We start from the raw sequence: 21396 nt of genomic DNA, 5'->3' as shown, positions 1-21396 counted from the left end.
GGGATGATACTGACTGCTCTGACTTCCTTTCCTCTGTGTAATTGGGAGTCTTATCTGATGCCTCTGTATTTCACATTAGTGCTGGCTCTAAAGGTACTCTGTGTGTGCGTGTGTGTGTGTGCGTGCGTGCGTGTGTGCGTGCGTGTGTGCGTGCGTGTGTGCGTGCGTGTGTGCGTGCGTGTGTGTGTGTGTGTGTGTGTGTGTGTGTGTGTGAAAGAGAAAGAAAGCTTGGCTTCTGGGGCCTTCTCCTGTGTCTGTGTATCCTCTTCCCCACCGTGATTAGCTCCTTGGTCTCGCTGCATGTTTGACTCTTCAGATCAGCTAATGTAAGCTGAAGGGGAGCTGGATGAATTTTTCTTTCATTCCATTACGGCTCAAACAAGCTTGGACAGTTGCAGTCAGAACGCTCATTTTAGCTTGAAACTGCAGAAGTGGCTGAAGGACGCGCTGGGTCTAAACCTGACGCGGTGCGCTTTGATCCTCCCTGAGATTGACAAGCTCCAAAGGCTGATGATGCAATAAGAGGTTGTGACCTTTGACTCCCGTCAGTTGACTCCAGCCACCTTTAACTTTCATCCTGAGCTGTAAATTGCAGCAAGCCTCAGTAATCACTGTATTGAAACCAGCCACTGCTATCTTAGTGTTGGTTCATGTGTTTCCTATCAACCTGCAATGCACTGATCTGAGGTCAGGAACGTGTCCATGGAGTTTTTTAATATCACTATAACTAATGCACAAGCCCTGAAGGTGTATGGTATAGAGCCAGATGTAGGTACAGTGTGCCTCACAGGGCTCTGTATCCCTGCTCCTGCTTTATCCCGCACAGCCTGTGTACTCGTGTAATGGTGACCTCACCGCAGGTGTGAACATGTGCTAGGGCCCCCCGGTGTGGGCTGTCGCTGCCGTGATCCTCCCTACAACTCCTCCACTATCGACGCTGAGCAGGTACGCCGAGATCACACGAGTTGTCTTCACGCACGTGTGAGCGTGAGCGTGTGTGCGAACACTCGCAGATGCCTTTGCGCTAACGTGGCCACATTGGCACGATCACCTTCACTCTTCCGTGTGTGTGCTTGTGTGTATTTGCCGGTGATCGAATAACGTTCTCACCTCCTGCAAAGATGAGAGTTAGAGCAACCCGGGAGAGGAGCCCCCCCCACCCCCCTCTGCCCCCCCCACATGACCTTGTACAGGCTGTCAGGGCTCCCAGCACAGTTGGGGGTGGGTCTCTTGGCTTATGTCTTCTCCAACCAGTAGATTACATCCATGTGTAAGTGTGAATATGTGTCAAAGACGCTTTAAGTAGGGAATTGCAAAAGAGGGAGAGAGTATGGCTATAATTAGTTTTTTTTTTTGTCTGTGTGTCTGTGTGTGCATGTTTGTGTCAGCATCCGCTACCTTTTGCCCTGCTTGCGGATGTGGACAGACAAGGGGTCTTTCTCTGGACCCCCTCAGCAGGAGACGCCGGAGAGTGACATCACAGGCCATCATGGAGCTGTGGGCATGTGGCAAACAGCAGGGATGTTCAGTTCCAAACCCACTTGTCCCAGTCAAAGGATTAAAGTGATGTCTTCACTGAGGGTGTTAGAGGCACTGTGTTACGCACAGGCAGAGGGCCTATCCCTGCAAAGATTTTGAGCACAAGCTTTTTGTAAGGCTTAACAGCAGTAACTATTTGGTAGAATCAGAACCAAAAAAGAAGAAAATACTACTTTGATACTTTGGAATAATTGTTTAATTCACATACAAAAAAGCAGTTTGGAGATATACCTATACAAAGACCTTGAATGGTGAATTCTATCTGTCAGTTTTTTTTGTTTAGTTGAATTTCTGATTGCAATGCCCTGTGGAAATTCCTAGCCAGTACTCAGCGAAAAAGGCATTTGGCCCAAAGTCCAGAGGCCACATGAGTGAAAGAAAGGCTGTGTGTGTGTGTGTGTGTGTGTGAGAGAGAGAGAGAGAGAGAGAGAGAGAGAGAGAGAGAAAGAGGGAGAGAGAAAGTGTGTGTGTATTATAAAAAGCATGTGTAGCATACTGTATGTCTGTTTTCATGGTTCCTCTCACACTCATGGATCTGTAATTTTATGTATTTGATTTCTTGTACAGTCCCAACACTGCTGGTCTCCTACAGCTCCTTTAATGCTGGTGTTGAACCTCCCAATCACCTCCTTTGTGTTTCTGCTCCTGTAATTCACACACACTGACCTCACAAGCAGACGGTCTCTAGGCTCTCAGCCCAATGGAAGACGCTCGCACGAATACCACAAATTCAGATCACTGTGTCCCTCTCTCCCCTGACTCCCCCCCACTCTCCACCTCCCACACCCCCCTCCTCTCTCCCCCACTCTCTCTCTCTCCCTCTTTCTCCCACTCTCTCTCTCTCCCTCTTTCTCCCACTCTCTCTCTCTCTCTCTCTATCTTGATCTGTCTCTGCTCTCCCCCCATAAAAGGAATGCTAAAATTGTTCTAAGTTGTTGCCGTTTTTCCTCCAGCCACTCTCTTTCATGAGGCTGAGAGTCTGGACACAGCGTGGGATTTAGCCGTAAGCCCAACCATAAGATTATAGCCTTGCGATGTATCTAATCCTATTTCCGCAGGATTACATGGAACGCTCTTTGTGAGGGCACTTCATCCTGTCAAAACAAAGCCTGTGTAGGGCTGGCCACAAATGAGCTGAAATAGTCACATCTGCTCCAATCATCATCGTCATCATCATCATCATCATCATCATCTGGCATCAATGAGATTCTGAGACTCTGTTGGCTGGCGGGGAAGCTGGAGGTTAATTGCAGATCTATAATTCAGGACTGCACAGAAGTCCAACAGTGATTTAGATTTGCTGATGGAATCTTGACATAATCACATCAGAAGCCAAGAGACACTGGACTGGTCTATGGTTTGCTGGAAGTATGTCAATGAATGGTTTTATTTAGAGGTCCAATAAAGATTGTTCTTCTGTGATGGACTTCTTAGCAGACCACAGCTCTTATGTCCTGTGCAGTCAGGACTGAATCCTTCTGGAAGCATCTCCTTCATCAGCTGGGGGACAGGCCACTCCTGGTCTCGCATGTGTATGTTTTTATCTCTTTCATCCGGCATTAGCACAGGTCATGCCTTTGTATGCCTAAGCCAGTTCATTACAGCCTGGTTCTTTAGGGACGGTCTTCTCCCTGAGAGATTTGTGCTTTCCCCTGGTGGACAGACTCGGGGGGGGGGGGGTTGAGGCTGACCACTGCCCTGCTGTAGAGCGTCGGGGGCTTTGTTCAAGCCCCGCCCTGAGCAGGTGCCTCGCAGGGAAATCCCTGCCCAGTGTGGCCACGGAGAACGTGATCTAACGGAATAATCCGGACAGCTCTATCGTCGTGGGTTAGCCCACTGCTTTGATCACGGGAGATTACTCTGCTTTTGGTTCTCCACATTAGAAACTGTGCGCATGCACATGCACAGTCAAGCACACACACACACACAGTCAAGCACACACACATGCACAAATATATGAACACCCACATAATCACTTTAGATCTTCAGAGACTTTAGATCAGAGATCAGCAGTGCTGTGTGAGCCACGTAGTTCTTACAAAGCAGGCAGAATTCACCTTTTCACATATTACATAAGTTCATTTAAATAATACAATATTTTCTTAATTTCATATTTTGTTTAAGCTACAGGTCATGCTGAAGAAATGTTGGTTTGTTGTCTCAGCTCCTTCGCTCCGCTAGCCAATCAACAGTGCAGATGAAAGAACGTCAAACGTAGCGCTACACTCCTCTTCCCGCTAGGACCACAGCCGTGTGGGGGAGGGGCACGGAAGAAAGGAGGGAAAATGGCGCACGTCTAAACGTGCTGTCATCACAAACGTTTTTCTTTGGCACCAGGGTGTGAAGTCTCTGGGCCGGCCGGCGCACGGCTTCCGCCGGCCGAGCGGGAGGGGCCGGCGCGCTGATTTATGCGCCCGCGCTTCGAATCAAAAGGCCCACCCGTGTTTGTGGGCATACACCATGCGCAGGTACGAACAAGAAAATCCCTGTTAAGTTATCTTGTGGCACTTTGTCGAGAGCAGCGGCGGGCCGGTGGGGAATGTGGCGTGGCCATGCCAGGCCCCTGTGTAGGGTGTAGGGCGGAGGGAGCGAGTTGTGGAGGGGGTGGGTATCAGAGCTGGGCCCTCTCCCCTCTGTAGCACACGCAGACCCCGGGGCTACTGCTACTGGGCCCCCTCCCACAAACTTCCCCTCCCCCACTGTTAGGTTAGTTTGACCTCTGACCCCTGAGGTCTGGCATGCCAACGGCGGGGCAGACGGCGGCGCTGGGCGGTCGGGCCCGCTTTGATTCGTCTGAGGGGACGTGGGGTGCCCACATGAAAGAGGAGATGGAAAGTGTGGAAGAACACACGAGAAAATCCACTTCTCTTCAGTCTGGCTTTGTTGTGTTCAGCACTTCAGCTGTCAGTAGAACGTCAGTCATGCTGTAGGCTTTCATCTCCCCATGGGGCATCACATTATTCCTTTTTCTCCTTCTGTGTGTGTGTGTGTGTGTGTGTGTGTGTGTGTGTGTGTGTGTGTGTGTGTGTGTGTGTGTGTGTGTGTGTGTGTGTGCGCATATGTGCATGCTTGTGTGCGTGCCTGCATGTGTGCATGTATGTGCATGTGCGTGCGTGTGTGTGTGTGTGCGTGTGCGTGCACAGGACTGTGGCCTAGTGGTCAGACCTGATCAACCGTGTGGTCTGGAGCCGGTTCCTGGGCAGAGGTCTTCAGTTGAACCCCAGGCTTCATCCCGGCCTTGTCCTTCAGGAGACCAGCCTGGTGAGTGGCGTCCACTTCTCTGTCTGCCTCTGATCTATGGCTCTGCCCCTTGGCTACGCTCACAACAATAGAACAAATCTGCTGCACATGCCTCCGTGCCTTCATGTTGTCCTCTTTCTAGATTTGCCCGTCAGCTTCTTTTGAGGTAAACATCCTGTATGGGGTGTGAACGCGTTAGCGCCGCTGTATGCACTGTGTACTGCTAACCCTCTTCTGCACCTCCTCGCAATCCTGTTAAGTGCAAAAACATATTTAGAGAATTCTGGCTGTACAAGACTATTTGAAACACTGGCTATCCCAGTGCTATTCTTTGGTGCGATGTGTGTGTGTGTGTGTGTGTGTGTGTGTGTGTGTGTGTGTGTGTGTGTGTGTGTGTGTGTGTGTGTGTGTGTGTGTGTGTGTGTGTGTGTGTGTGTGCACATATGTGAGAGGCAGCTTAATCATGTTGGGTCATAGGCCCCAGAGATCAAGTGGCCTTGTAAAAAATGTCATCAAACTCAGCAGGCCAGAGAGTCAGGAGGGTAAGACGTAAGGCTTTGGACCAGTGAAGGGTTATTGCTCTGTGTGTGTGTGTGTGTTGGGTAGTAGAATTGTAGGTTTAGATGAGCAATGATGAGTATTTTTGGGTGATGGTGGGCAGCGTTTTTGGGTGATGGTTTTTTGGATGATGGTGGGATGTATTTTGGTCTTTTGGACTGCATTTGTGGATAAGAGGGTGGAAATGTTTCTATTCATACTCATTAAATCATTGCTCAGGTATAATCTGCACGTCTTTCACCACTTTGTGCTCTTTTCTTTCACAGGATGAGGCTTTACCTTTCATGTCTCGTCCTCCCAACGTTTTGTCTTTGCACCCAAATAACTTTTTTTTTTCTCTTTGTCCCAGGACTCTTAACTTGTTCTCTGTAAAGCTGCTTTGAGACAATATCTATTGTTTAAAAAGGCTTTTAAGATTCATTCCAACTGAATGGAATTGAGTTGTAACATTTTTGAAATGCTTGTGCGCAGGACGGTGGGTGGTACCGTGCTTAAGCTGTTCAGACAACAGGACGTGTGATTGGAGGGAGGTCACCTGGCAACCGGACAACTGTTACCACCCTCTGCTGAAACAGCCCGAGCTGCAGAAGTGCATGATGGACAGGAAGGTAACACAATTAAGAAGCATCACAGCCATTAAAACAGGCTAGCACTCTTATTCTATATGTACAGGCTCCATGTTTGGGTTACGGCATGTCTCGGCTCACCTTGAGGCCCGGCCGCTGCCTCGTCACTGCACGGTGAAGTGACCCTGCAGGAGGTCGGCCAGGTCGTGACCCCTTTTCCAGCAGGCTGTTGAGCAGACTGTTTAAAAAGGGCACAGCTCTCCGGAACGTGTCTGGAAGCCAGACCACAGGCGCTGAAGTAATGATCTACGTTCGCTACGCACGCGCAGCGGGGGGGGGGGGGGGGGGGGTATGGGGGCGTCAAAGATGGAGGCAAGATGGAGAAGACCAGCAAGGAGAAAGGAAAATGAAGGCTAGACTGGAATGAACCCCCGCCCCCACCTACACCCAAACTCTGCCACCAGCCCCTTGCCCCAGTGCTGGTTGGTGTAGTTTATTGTGTAGTTATAGGTGTAGTTATTTGCTGAAGTTGTGAAACACATTGACGTCCTCACTGCTTAGCAGGATGTGCGGGGGGGAAGCTCACCGCATTATTTTATTAGAGATCTTGTAAATGATTGCATTAAAGACTCTAGTCTGGCTCTGCACAGCCATATTATGGGCACTCCGGCTCTCAGCAGGACATTTCTGGTTTAAGGTTCACCAGATCTCTCTCTCTCTCACACACACACACACACACACACACACACACACACACACACACACACGCACACGCACACACACAGTTTAAAATCTCTCATCCTCTAATCAGCCTTTGCACACTCACACTCACGATTTATAATATTACCCAGGACTCGTAAGGACTGTGTCCTGAGTCTGGCAGAGCAGACTTCTGGGAAATGTAGTGTATTGTAACTCATGACACTCTTTCATTAGCCGACGAGTAGCTCGTCTGCGCTTTCTGGTACTTCCAGTTGAAGTGTATCTCAGAACGGCCTTATCTGGTCACCCGTGTCACACTCGGGTGTCTGGTGTTTGTTTATACCCGCCCACATGTACAAGGACCAGGGCTCTTCCCACTGGTGTAAAATGTCTTTCCTTTCAGCGTCCTCATGATTAAGGCAAACTGTCCTCGCCCTGAACACACACACACACACACACACCCACACACACACACACACACACACACATGCACGCACGCACACACATATATCATGGATTCCGTTTCCATCTTATCAAATCCTTGTGAACTACCACCGAGAGGCTGTGATCTCTGCCGACTCCCAGCAACCCTTACAATGCCACGTTTGTTTACTCCTTCCCTCCTCCTCCTCTCTCTTTTCCTTTCATTCATCCCTCACTTCCTTCACCCATGGCAGCACACTGAGAGAAGGAGGCTATGGGAGGTTGGGGGGGTGGGGGGGTCTGAGATGGCAGACGTGTGTGTCTGTTTGAATTTGATCTGTACTGTTTGTCTTCGATGCCATGGTGATTGTGTGTGTGTGTGTGTGTGTGTGTGTGTGTGTGTGTGTGTGTGTAGACTCGTCTGGGACACGTTGATCCTTCTGAGTTGACTCATGCCTACAGTGCAAACTCATCCATGTCCACATGTATCCCTTCAACTGTCTCTCTCTTTCCCTCTTTCTCTTCCTCTTTTTTCTCTCTTTCTCTCTCACCAGTCACTCAATCACCATTCATTTAACATATTTGATTTTGTACACGTTATGTGAAAGACGATGCGATAGTCTGAGGCTCTTTAATTCATGGATACGTACAGCACTGTCCTGATCTCCTCATAGATCCTGTTCATCGGAGACTCCACCAACCGAGGCATGATGTACTACCTGATGGAGCGAGTGAACACCACCCTGGAAGACTGGGACAAGGCTCACGACACCATCGTCTACCACAACCTGAACCAGGGCAGGACGCTCATCAGCTACTCTTACTACCCACAGTTCTGGATGCAGAAGAGCCAGAGACCCACCTTCCAGAGAGCCTTGCAACAGCTCATAGAGAGGTGTGTGTGTGTGTGTGTGTGTGTGTGTGTGTGTGTGTGTGTGTGTGTGTGTGTGTGTGTGTGTGTGTGTGTGTGTGTGTGTGTGTGTGTGTGTGTGTGTGTGTGTGTGTGTGTGTGTGTGTGCCTCTGTACATATGCACGCGTCTATTCGCATTTATGAGCCTGTGTGTGTGTGTGGTCTCCCACTTGTGCATTAACAGGCATCTGTGTCTTCTTTTGATCCCTAAAGATGGAGTTATTTATCAGCTTTTTCAAGTACAGTAGAGGACTAATTAGCCATATAATACAGCTCCCTGTTGTAAGTTTCCCTAAGTGTGTATTATGTGAGAATGGGAGTGCATGTTCTCTAGTGGTGATAGTATAAATACAATCGGGCTGATATCAGTGTTACTGAGACCATATATGTACAAGAACGCACTCCTGCTAAGCACATCCACGTATTCAGTGGCTGTTATGGTGTGTGTGTGTGTGTGTGTCCCCGAGACCAGATCATCTTAGTAAAGACTAAATGCTGCTGGCGTAGTTTCTCCTGGACACATCCAGCTACTGCTGTGTGTATCAACGGAACAAGTATATGTAATACAGAAGCCATTCCTGTGCAGAGTGCCATTGTCCTTTTCCACTCCTGTACAGTGCTGGTTCCATGGTTTCTTCTAATGGTTGTGCCTTTGAACTTGTGACACCATGGTCTCCAACTCATTGCAGGTCACGACCTCTGGAAAACTCCCCTCAGACAGTGCTGGTTGCTGGAGGGGTCCAGTGGCTCAACCTGGACCATCTGAAGACCATACAGCAAGTCCTGGAGAGGTAATACATACAAACACACACACACACACACACACACACAGACGCGCGCACACACACACACACACACACACACACACACACATACGCACACACACACACACACACACACACACACACACATTTGCCCACTTCCCTGCACCCTGGAGGTCTTCCCTATCTTTCTTTATTACAATTTTCTTGTCATTTTGTATTCATTTTTGAAGCAAAAGAAATATATATATTTTTTATAAAAAATAAAAAAAAAGATTTATGCTGAATAACCATGTGGTTGAAGTTATTTCTTCACTTACTAATAAAGGAGAGATCAGTGCGCCACTTTAAACACCACTCATAACTATAATCATCTAACGCTGACTGCAAATAGCGAATCTGACTCCATCCATGAAGCTGGAAGAAAATGTGGCAACAGCTAATGGGAAATGGTGGTGTGTGTGTGATTGTTTTGAAGCACCCTGGGCACTGAACAAAATAGAACTGGAGACACTTTGAAGGAAAGTGAAAGAACGAATCATAATTTTGCTTTTACTGAAGAAATAGGCTCTAGTTTCCCAAGCAAACGTAAGCCGACAGAAGTAATCACGTCATCACATTAGCTCTCCCTCACTTGTCTAAAGCAGTGTCACCATGGATCCTCTTGGCTTGGGCCCTGATGGCTTCATTAAAACATCTCACAAAAGTGCCACACTGGATAAAAGGATGATGTCATATCCTGTTTGGTCCGTTCCTATGCAGAGAGAGACTGCAGAGCATCGTGGTGGTGGTGAAGTCTTTGGGAATGGGCTTCCATCTTCCAGTGGACGGCATCCACACGCTCTCTCTGGTGAGTGAAGTCTCCCTCACAGAGGCCTTATGACATTACATTATTCAAAAAATGCTATTATAGCTAATAACAAAAGAAACCTAGGGGTCAGTAGCAGCCGTGCTAACGCTGACTGGACATAGCAACTGGTAGCGATTATTTGTTACTGTCTCTTCAGAAGGATTCTCTTTATTTCATGCTCACAGACTTTCAGTAGCTCACGGTCTGTGTTCCATTTTCCAGACTGGGTTGCGGAAGCTCGACAGCATGAACAAGAACATTCTGGAAGGTGCAAAGTGCTTGGGCTATGAAGTGATCGACACGTTCAGCCTCACTATGGGCCGTTACAAGGAGTTCCTGCAGGGACGCTGTGTTTGCCATTTCCATGAGGTACATGCAATATAACATCAAGAATGTTTTTTACATTCAGTTTTTTTTAATCATTTTTAACTGTCTGATTTACATTTAATATACAAATTGACATCAGAGGAATCTGTGTATTCTTACTCTAATGTGAAGTTGCTGGGTCATGACATCTCTCCCATTGGCCAGAGAAGGCCAATCACGTAGCGGCAGCATGGCACGGCTGATTCTGTAAAGGAGGTTCTGTGATTCTAGAATTACACACAGCAGCTCTTAACGCGGTTGTGCAGTTCTAGAATTATAGGCTGCAATTACCACCCAGACTGCACGTTCACAGACCCACCAGCTTTTAACCTGAACCCCAATTCTTATGGAACAGAAGGCCAGGAACCACTACAGTCCCAGAATTGTATTTATTATATATATATATATATATATATATGTGTGTGTGTGTGTGTGTGTGTGTGTGTGTGTGTGTGTGTGTGTGTGTGTGTGTACTTGTGAGAGAGGTAATTCTTCCAATCACGGTCATGCCCTTTCAGTTCAAATACACGGATCCTTCTAGAAACACCCTGTACTTCCAGACCAATAAAGCTCCTTTTAAAGAGCAGTCATGCTGCCTCCTTATTCATCTATAAATTTGCCATCATATCAGTTAATTAGCATTATTAGCAATTAGGCAGGTTTTACCAGCCAGTAAAGAGCAGGTTTTGGAATAGATGAGGGAGACACAAAGTGTGTGAAGTGGTGGCATTTTCTGTGCATATGGCCCTGGTAGAGCAGCACTCACCAGGCTGTCTCCACCCCCGCCTGCTCCAGCAGCTCCAACCTGACACCACCACATGGCCGGACCGAGACCGAGGAATTGGTCTTTAAAGGAAACCATTTTTGTAGGTTATGGAATTTGCAGAAAACCCCACTTCAGTCTGGATACATGTGGAGTGGCCTTGTCTTTTAAATAGCCTGGACTCACACCAGTGGCAGATTAAGACAAGCTTTACCTTTTGGGAGAGGCCAGTTTGGAAGTGTTTTATTGCTGCTTTGAGTTCACATGCCAGAACATACCAAGGGTAAAGGATTTTCAGCTGTTACTGAAAAAACATGTGTTTAGAAGCCCAAATCATCCATTTTACATAGATTGCAAAGTCCTAAAATGTTGATGATGGTGATGGTCATATGTGTTAGGGTTAGGGTTTGGGTGTGGGGCAATATGTGCTTAAAAAAGTACATTACATGTCATTGCAACATCATAATTAGAACATAATGACATTTTTCATTTTTCTATTAAACCACCTCACCATATATCTTAGTTTCATTAAGAATCCTACACATTTAAATGCTTACTCTTATCACCAAAACATCAAGCTTCAGTGCTGGATGAATCAGTTCACTGATTAATCAACATTAATTTGTCCTTCCCAGGTCGGTAAGCCATCGCTACCCACTGTGACGGCCCACAGGCAGCAGGGACAAATAGAACGTGCAGCAGAGAGTGTGGGCAGGAACACAGTGGGCGGGGCCAGCGTACAGCAGACAGGGGATAGGCCACATCCTAGCCTGTCCTACCACGTGATGGGTGCAGTGAACCAGGTTTACTCTGAGATCCTGCTCAGCAGAGTTTGTGCATCTGATGTCCACAACGCTACCACACACCAGCACCAACACAGGCCGAGCTAGCAGCTGAAGAGTGTGTGAAAAGAGTGAGTGTGTGCGTGTGTGCGTGTGTGTGTTTGTGTGCGTGCGTGCCCACCCTGTAGGAAACTGCATATCTAGTTTGTATATAATTGAATGTAATGAAATCATTCTCACTTCTGTGGCTTCAGCTCAGTCATAGTGCTTAGTAGCAAAAGCGTGTGCACACACGTGTGTGTGTGTGTGTGTGTGTGTGTGTGTGTGTGTGTGTTTTGAGGGGTCCAAAATGACTTCAGCAGCTGCAGTTCAAAACTAACTGCAAGACAGTGGCTGTCCAGGCCACTCAGACAGTGCAGGAATCTTTCCTCAATGTGCCCACTATGCTCTTTGGCAAGTCACAGGATGCACCCTACCTAGTATGCACCCTTCCTAGGATGCACCCTACCAAGGATGCACCCTTCCCAGGATGCTTTTGGGGAATTTCTGCGCTGCCTTTGATGTCACGCTGCAGTATCACTTCTGTGAAAGCCCAGGTGACTTTCTGAACCTCAAGTGTCAAGAAGCTGCTTTTATGCCAAAGGTCTTAAAAAATTTTTTTATGTCAGTCTTAGGTGTATCTCATGTTTCTATAGCCCATATATTTTTCTACAAATGTGTTTTATTTCAATGCTTTTGTTGGCAATGTGATGAGTGTAAAATATTTTGCACATACTGTTTACAAAAATTGATGTATTGTTTCCGGTTCAGTGAGCTGAATTTTGATCATATGAGTTTTTTTCTACTCTTACTCTGGAATGCTGAAATGCGCCACCTTGTTTTTCACATAATTTACAAATTAAAATAGAGTTTGTGAATCTAAACAGGTTTCTGTGATATTATGGACTAATAAATACGCCATAGTACATTCTTTTCGTGTTTTGTTGTTAAAGCTGGTGTAGCCAGACGATTAATATTATTTTTAAATATGGTAAAACACGTTGTGTCGCCACCGCACAAAGCCGTGACACGTGCAGTCGGTTAAGCTACCTGTACTATTGCTTCAGTCGCCTTCATCTACACGACGACGGCCACGTCTTCCCCACCATTTACCGGTGTGGTGCCACTGTCGCTGGGACTTGTAGTCTGGGAATTGTAAACAAGTAAACTGTTAAAAGTAAAAGTAAAAAGTAAAATCGTAAGAACTCTGCCACAATTGATTTTAAAGCGTCTATTTGCTGCTCAGCGTATAATATGATAATCCTATAATTTATTTTTAAACATAGGCTACTTAATTAAGTGAAACCCGTTTAATGTAAACGAAAGTGTGACCTTCACAGTTCTGCAGACGTGATTTTTTTTTATACCGTGGTCCACTTCATTCACGACGGCATGACTTCATTTATGGTTTAACACTTCTTTTAAGACCAGCACGAGAGCGTTTTTTTTTATTAATGAGTCAGTTTATCATAACTGATGTCTTTTCTACTCTTCTAAACATCAATACGCACAATTTACACACAATTTTTTATGAAAAGCCAAAGCAGAGGTCAGTGTATTGTCAGTACTTTTTTCGTATTCTTTTTAATATCTGCCATAAATAACTACTAGTTTTCTACTTCAGCGCCATCAATGTATTTTTATAGATATTTGTAAACGTCTTATAAATCAAATAAATATATAAATTTTAAATTGTAAAAAAATACATTGCTTTTTCGTGATATTTTCGGTTTTTGTTTTTTTTATTATTATTTGCAGTTCAGTTTATTTTTTAATCGTTTCGTTCTGTGTTATGTTTTTTGTGGTGAATTCAAGTGCACACAAGTTATGGGTAATATGACTTCTTTTTCGTGCCAGACACGTAAAGTCCGCGTCTTCACACGCCGCTCTCTTCACACGAGCCTGCACGCGCGGATTCGTTACACGTGCTGTCCAATTAGCGCAGAGAACGGGTGTACCTTCTGAATATTAATAGGCCAGTCCACCAATCAGGATGTGACAGGGTAAAGCTGGAGAAAAGTTCAAAGCGAATTCTCTGAGAGCGGCGTATAACAGTACGCGTCTTTATCCAGGCGCGCCGACTCAAAACGATCTTTTAGCGCCTTTGACAGCGTCGTAAACGTCAAGGCGAATTTGACAGCCCAGCCAAACTTTCAATGGATAAACGTGGAAAACTCTTGTCAAGATAAGAGGCTGTTTGGGATTATGTAGTATCCGCTGTAGTTGACAAGTATGAGCTGTTCAGAGTGCTGGATGGATTTGCTGCCTTTCCGCAGTATCAAGCGACAGTTTTAAATGAGGTGGAAATGGAGAAAAGTAGTATTTGGGGATTACAGTTCTTTGACCTTTTCTTACTCGTTTTGCTTTCGAGTTTCCCTCTGTGTTGCCAAGGAACCTGGATGTAAGTAGTCCCCGTGGTCTTCCCTATGAATCTCAATTCTGTTCCAATATAATTGTTAGCAGATTGTCATACTCTCTTCCTGCGTGCTTGGTGTAATATGTCTAAGCATAGGAGAGGAAAATATCGCCCCCAGCTTTTCATCCCTGCTCGCACTACCCCGCATCACAGGTGGCTGGGCATCAGCTCTGCAGGGGTATCCGACAGGATGGGCTGCGCGAATCTGCCCCTGTCCAGCAAACAGAAGGAGGTGTGCAAACGGAGGCCCTACCTGCTGCCGAGCATCAAGGACGGAGCGCGCCTGGGCATCGCGGAGTGCCAGACCCAGTTTAAACACGAGCGGTGGAACTGCAGCACCACACGGGACCCGTCCGTGTTCGGCCACGAGATGACAAGTGGTGAGGACAGCCTGTGCTCTAAGAAACACATTTATTTAGGAACGAAATTATTAATTAGTGACTTTGGGTAAAATATGGCGCAAACAGACTGTAACGTTATAATAATTTTCTCTGAATTCGAAGTTTGTACTTTTGTCTTTGTTCCTGTTTATCCTTTACGAATATGTGACTATACATTTTACATATTTTGTTGTTATCTGCTGTGAATATTGATTGAAAAAAGCCAGAAGGAGAACCAAACGCGAACTGCTGCGCTTGAAGAAATGTTTGTTATTAAGTAGCGATTTCTTCGGGGTTAATCGGGTCGACATTATTTTATTTCTGGAAGACAATTTCCTTTTATACTCAAAGAAATTTGATCTGTGAAATCGAGGGGCAGCCCATATGCACATCTGCATCATTTTAAACGAGTTAGTATGAAATCTCTCCACGGTCAAGCGTTGTCTTTGATCACAGGAGTTCTGGCTTCTCAATTTAAATCCAGAGGTATTATATCAAGTACAATGGCCGGTGCAGACGTTATTTCTTCGTTTGAACTATGGATTTTTTTTTTACTTTACTTAGTAAAAGAATGTCCAAGGAATGTAGCATACTATGATATAATTGGTTGTGCATGCGTTAAGTGTCCAAGTTTTTATTCGCGTTCTTTAAGAAAAAAAATATAAGCGCAAGAATACTTTATTAAATGATAACTCTCAGGTTAAGGTCAGGTTGCCATGGATGTTGCCAATTCGTTTTATTGTTGGGTTTACTCATCATTGGGTATTAACGCATGAGTTTTAATGTTTAACATGTGCAATGCTAGATACGCTTCAAAAGTGCGGCGTATGTAAAGTAAAATAAAAAAAAACGTTGAACGACCTTTTCGGTCACTCAATTGATATAAAAATATTATTGTTAATTACATTGTATTGTTGATTAAATCAATGATTTGTTATGGCTATCTTAATGAAATATTCCCTACATATAGAGGAGTTCTGCCTTAGTTATCCTTTAAGTTAAGTATTTTCTTTCCTATTTCTTATCATTCCAAGATTAAGTGTCGGCAGTTGCATTACTTGCTAAATATGAATCATTAGACTGACATTATTCCGGTCTCCCTCCTCGTGTCCTCTCATTGGCTCACAGGCACGAAAGAGACGGCGTTCATCCACGCCATAATGGCCGCGGGCCTGGTGCACGCGGTGACGCGCTCGTGCAGCGCGGGCAACATGACGGAGTGCTCGTGCGACACCACGCTCACGGGCAGCGGCTCCCTCAGCGAGGGCTGGCATTGGGGCGGCTGCTCGGACGACATCGGCTACGGCACGTGGTTCAGCCGGCGCTTCATCGATCACCCCGCGAGGAACGCCTCGAGTCGCGTCGTCGACTCCCTGCTCACCATGAACCAGCATAACAGTGAGGCGGGGAGACAGGTGAGAGACAGGAAGACAGGTGAGCGGTGACCATAGTCCCGGTGACCTCCTGAGTTCCTGAAATGCACAAACGTTTCTTAAACTGCTTAAGCATCGGTTCTTCCCCAAAATAAGAGTGCAGTATGCCAGCTACGTCACTGTGAATTCGTCTCACTCCCTCCAACAACCCTGACTAATCCCTTCTGAAGTGCGCACTCCTTCCCTTCTGATTCTCTCTTCCCCTTGGATATGTTCATGGAAACCATGCAAACGTCTCCCAAACTGTCCAAAACGTGAATGTGCTACCGTGCCACATGCTGAGCATGTTTTATCTGTCCGGCAATAAAAAGAAGAAATTCAAAAGAGTACAGTAAGTTACGCCGATTGCTGGAACTCCAGCAACTTGTCTGTTCGATGAATTTCAGCCCTTATTCAGAGTCTGTTCTCCATTAATGGAATAGGTATACATCTGCCAGTCGGAAATAAGAGGGCAAGTTTCCAATCTTTCTTGACCAAATTTAGAGACACTATACCAAGGCTTTGGTTAGGAACTACAAAGCAGAACGCATGAATACCCCAGCCCCAAATCCTGGGGTTGTGCTTCAGAGACGAGATCTATGTTTGACTGGATGTCTGCCATATAGAGAATGTTGAAAGCTGGCACAATGCCATGCTGGGATAAGTATTGATTTTTACACAGTTTAAGGAGTTCACAGGGACTCACAGACCAATATGTGAACTAACGTAACTGTTCTGGTTCTGTTAGCAAGCGGACCACCCCTCTGGTCCCTAGATGCTCATGCGTCCTTCCCTCCCGCAGGCCATCGCCAAAACGATGCTGACCGACTGCCGCTGTCATGGCGTGTCGGGCTCGTGCGCGGTGAAGACGTGCTGGCGTACGATGGCGCCGTTCGAGCGCGTGGGCGGTTACCTGAAGGAGCGCTACGAGAGCAGCGTGCAGGTGCTCGAGCGGCCTCCTCGAAAGCTTCGCCGCAGGGACAAGGACCAGCGCCGCCTGTCCGTCACACGTGACCAGCTGGTCTTCCTCAGCAAGTCGCCCAACTACTGCCTGGAGGACCGGCGACGGGGCGTGGTGGGCACACGCGGCCGACGCTGCAACCGCACGTCCGCCGGCCCGGACGGCTGCGACCTTCTGTGCTGCGGCCGCGGTTACAACACTCACGTGGTACGTCACGTGGAGCGGTGCGAATGCAAGTTCGTGTGGTGCTGCTACGTGCGCTGTCGCCGGTGCGAGACCATGCACGACGTGTACACGTGCAAGTAGAAGGCGGGGAGAGAAGAGGAACCAGGAACAGCTGACGCCTGATTGGGTGGTTGTGGGGGAGGGGCTTGGCTGCTTCTGGCCCTGCTCCAGGAACAGGAAGTGGCGCACACGTTTTGTTCCTGTCCAAAAGCTTTGATTTCTCTGAACGATACATCCTCAGGAAGCTGGCGAAGTGATAACTGAAGGTGCTGAGGTGATACAGTGGGAACTGGTGACAGAGATGGATAACCTAATCCCTTCAAATGACCCGATACACTTTGCAGACTGATTTCCTATTCAAGCAAGACTGGACCAAGGAGCCAAGACACCATATGAATGTCAGCATAGAAATGGAATCTTATTTCTATAGATTCGGCTCATCATTATGCTTGTGAACATTCACCTGGTTACAGAATCAGTGTCCCACTTTGCAGTATTCATACAGGAACACAAAAGGGATACAATTTCTATTTCTAGAAACTATATTAAGTGTAAATAGAAAATTATAGAAATTACTATAATCATGCTTATGGTAAATCATGTATTCTGAACCCTTAGATGATATCAGTGCAGTTACTTTTCCCAGGGCGTAGGGGAAAGACATTTTCATTTAAAAATCAGATCCAAAAGTGTTTGAAAAGTTGTACATATTGAATGATGTATTTTGTGTCCAGATGTACAGTAATAAGTAATGAGTTTTCAATGCTATCTGCGTCTTTTGTCTCCTTATTGTAGGTCCCTTTTTACCTTTTTGCCTCTCAACAAGAAGTAGTGCTTTGCTAGAAATCGCAGAACTGTGCCAAATGCCACAAGTGTTTTCTCTTAAACAGGCCCCCTAAAAGCTAACGCAAGAGCCCCCCTAACACAGCCGCACTCCCTGAGTAAGCAAGAGAACCCTTGTTATTTAAACCTGAAGCTAAATACTCCTAAGAAATGCACACATACACATTTCACTATCTTCCGCAGAGAGGATCCTGCAGATATTGTGAGTCTGGGCTCCATTGGACAGGTCTGATGGGTGCGGTGAATCTTCATTCATGAGGGGTGGGTGTGTGGGACGTCATGTCGGACAAGGTGCTTCTGCGAGGTCTTTCACAGCTCCACACAAACAGCCGCAGTGGCATCATTCTGCATCGGTTGTGTCTGCCAAGCCCTGTCCGCCTCAGGCCCCATCAGCGTGAGGTCCGAGCTGAGGGACTCTCGAGTGGAGCGTACTGCTACGTTCTGGAGTAACAGTAATGAGAAACAGAGTCTCCGAGTGGAAATCAGTGTGCTATCCTGATCCAAATCATCTCTCCATCTGTACTTCAATAAATGATTTCATTTGGGAGCATCTCAACTGTTATGCATTAAAAGATTTGTTTGTGGTAACTGTATTTTAGATTTTTAGCCCTTAGCAGATCTTCTATAAATGTCTAAATAACATTTGATCAGTTGTTCCTTACAATTAAGTGCGATGACTGCAAAAGCTCATTCCACTCCAGATTGCACAATGCACAAATCCCTCAGCAAACTTTGTCAGTCAATCATGGTTCGGCTGAGCCAAATTTCAGCCGTTCACAGTTAGAATTATCTTGGTTTGATGACCTAATGCTAATGACCTTTGTATTCCCAGTATCGTCAGAGTAGATTTGAAGACCAGGCTGAGTGTGACTTTTTGGACCAGTGAGTGAATGTGAAGAGCAATTCAGTTGAATAAGTCCACATGGAGCCCCCGGTCCGCAGCTCAGGCCAACCACCCAGGTGCTCGCCAAGTGCTTTTTTCTTCTTGCACACCTGGATACTTGGCCACACAGAGTTACTGTCGTGTGAAGGTGTGAGCCTGGTCTGATGCAGTTCGCAGTTGTGCTGTCTTGTCTGCCACCACTGTTGTGTTAATGACATGGAACTCCTTTGCTAAATGTGCTGTGAGCTGAAGAACCGTCTCCCCTACCCAACTGTCAAAACAATGAGAGAAACGTTCCTCCAGGAGGTGAAACGGAATCGCAGGGATTATTGGAACTTTTCCGTTCTTCATCCCTTAATCTAAAAATGAAACTGTTCCTGCTGCCTTCAGTTTGAGCTCCACTGAATCTAAGGCATGTGCATGCAATCATTCAAGGCCTCTGAAAGTAAGTAAGACCAGTGGAAAGCAATGCTGTGGAATTACAAAGAGCTGTGTAGTTATTTGCCAATGTGGGACACGTCATCTCACCCACAGCTTGGACTACGGCGGTGTGGCCAGCAGGGCGGCGTGGTGGCACTCGCACATGGACTTTGATGTTCGTTCGCCCCATGCTGGCTGGCAGAGACCGTAACCACGGCTCATTTGGGCCATAGCTCATCTTTTGTCTGCGGCTCAACGGTCAGCTCTGGCCAGCCAAGCAGAGTTAGTGCCTCTGGCCAAAAGTAACGCGCTTTGCGCTCTGCGCCGTGATGACTGCCGCGATCTGTAAACGTTCCCAGAAGTCTGTGGGGGCTCGAGGCTGGGCCTCATGGTGCTGCAGAAGGCCAGAGGTGGTGGGGGGGTTACTGAGCTCTCTCTGCCAGTCTGTAGTTCTTTAATAATAGCAATCAATCAACCCTCTTCACACAAAGTCTCTGTTGTTTGCACTCTCTACTTTGTAATTTATTTTTCTATGCTAAATCTCTGTATTTTCTCTCATTACCCCCATATCTTGCTGTGTCGCTCTGTGGTATATGTTTGATGTACTCCACCCAAAATTAAAACTGATGTCTTCTTTTCCAGCTGAATAAATGCATTAAGTAATCTAGGAAGGGACACAGAACATTCTGGATTCTGGTTCTTACAATTCCATTTAAAATACAAAATTTAAAAGACATTTAAAAGACAAATGTCAGTTAAAGAGTTGAGAGAATACTAATACAGAAAGCTTGCCTACATTTGCATAATGATGACCAACACTTTGTAGTTGTCATTCTCATTCAAATTTTTGGGGATGTTTTATTACTTTACCCAGTGAGCTGCTCTTTGTCTCCACCTAGTGGGCAGCGTTACACACTGAGTAATGCAGAAATAAACACGTAATACATTTATAATATTGTAATTACATAGAAAAAAATCTCATTGATTTCTGGAAAACATCTTCATTGTAATATAGTGCCATAAAGCTAAAAATGAATTTTTCTGGAAATCACCTTTATGCATTTTAGAAAGTTCAGAGCTGAACATCTAGTTGCTAATCAGATCCTGTTTATTGCCCAGAGTGCACAGCACTGCAGTCTTGTGTAACATCAGGCTTTGCTGAGGTTCTGGGGTTCTGGAGCTCTGTGGCTTGGGTTCTGCGGTTCTGCAGTTGTGGGCTTCGGCCCATAGGTTGGAGCAGGTGGTGCTGTGCTATGCTGGTGTCACCTCGCAGGTGATGCTATGTGCCACAGTTCAAGTGCCACACCTACATACCAACTATTCTATTCTAGAATGTTAGTAATAAACTATCCTCTGCCATAGAGTTCAGAGCTCTCTCCCGTGATGACGGTGGGCACCAGGAAGCCAGTAGGGGATCAGGTATCTGTGGATGATGCAGTTGTGCTCCTCCCAGTCCAGAGAGCACAAGGTCTGCGCGCTCACTGGAGCTCCAGTCCAGCAGGGGCACTGTGGCCCAGAACAGCCGTGGAGCCACACCAGGCCTGTGACAGCACTCATAGGTCAGCAGTGTGAGTGTGGAGACGCAGAAGAGGCCTGCAGGACATGGGGCACAAAGGGAGGCGGCGGGACTGAACGCACCTCCTGAAGTCAAGGGTGACCTGAGGGCAACAACTTTGATGCACCAGCCAATCAAAAGTAGTTAATGTCTATGACATCATCAAAATGAGCCTGTTTAATTTTAAGAAGAAATTTAAATGAACGAAGCTAACTGACCGGTCTAACAATTTAAATGTTTTTTATTTTCAATTTTGTGGGCATATTTCATATTTCATATTGTCATTATGCCATTACTAAAATACAAATATAATGGTGGCCTAAGACTTTTGCACAGTGCAGTGTGCCTATGTATGTATGTATGGACACATACATACATACTTTATTGATCCCAGAAGGAAATTCTTGTGAATATATATATTCACACACACGTGGTGACTTTCCAGAAGAGGGAATTGTTGGACCCAAGTTAACCAGGTGAGACTCATTTGGCTTGATTACCTCGCAGGCTTCCTCTGGTGGCTGATGGTGGTCCAATCCTGAAGCCAACCCTTACAGATGAACTCAGGACGACACACAACGATGGACTCAACTACAATTTTGGCTTAGAAAATATGCACATCCCTATCCGTAATCATCTCTTTAGCAGAAGAAAATAAGAGTTTAATAAAATTGTGCTTATCTGATGATCAGAGGCTTTGGCAGGTCAGTTAACTTAGTTATTAGCTTAGAATTTCTTTTTTATTAAACTATTTACTAATTAAACAGGCTCTTTTTGATGATGTCATAGACATTAAGTGCT

The 21396-nt window shown here is 46.1% G+C and overlaps 2 protein-coding genes across 3 annotated transcripts in view; both read left to right on the top strand.

Annotated features, from left to right (window-relative positions):
* The window catches only part of cped1 (cadherin-like and PC-esterase domain containing 1), a 46077-nt gene extending 33677 nt beyond the window's left edge, over nt 1–12400 (top strand). The window contains exons 15-21 of one of the 2 annotated variants that reach the window (XM_077005155.1): nt 4683–4800; nt 5809–5945; nt 7703–7923; nt 8629–8730; nt 9463–9550; nt 9773–9919; nt 11315–12400. In XM_077005155.1, coding sequence (XP_076861270.1) covers nt 4683–4800; nt 5809–5945; nt 7703–7923; nt 8629–8730; nt 9463–9550; nt 9773–9919; nt 11315–11569 — 1068 coding nt within the window. In that variant the 3' untranslated portion in view covers nt 11570–12400. The remainder of the gene's footprint in view (nt 1–4682; nt 4801–5808; nt 5946–7702; nt 7924–8628; nt 8731–9462; nt 9551–9772; nt 9920–11314) is intronic. The other variant, XM_077005154.1, reaches the window with a different exon arrangement.
* A 993-nt stretch (nt 12401–13393) lies between these two features.
* wnt16 (wingless-type MMTV integration site family, member 16) lies at nt 13394–17808 on the top strand. The gene is made up of 4 exons (XM_077005147.1): nt 13394–13901; nt 14070–14296; nt 15425–15711; nt 16511–17808. Exons 1-4 carry the CDS (start codon nt 13807–13809, stop codon nt 16973–16975), a joined length of 1074 nt encoding a protein of 357 aa, XP_076861262.1. The 5' UTR covers nt 13394–13806; the 3' UTR covers nt 16976–17808.
* The last annotated feature ends 3588 nt before the right edge of the window (nt 17809–21396 follow it).

Source organism: Brachyhypopomus gauderio, chromosome 5 (assembly GCF_052324685.1).
Source record: "Brachyhypopomus gauderio isolate BG-103 chromosome 5, BGAUD_0.2, whole genome shotgun sequence".
Classification (NCBI taxonomy): Eukaryota; Metazoa; Chordata; class Actinopteri; order Gymnotiformes; family Hypopomidae; genus Brachyhypopomus; species Brachyhypopomus gauderio.
Note: the sequence above shows the minus strand (reverse complement) of the source record. Positions and strands in the feature narration are given on the sequence as shown.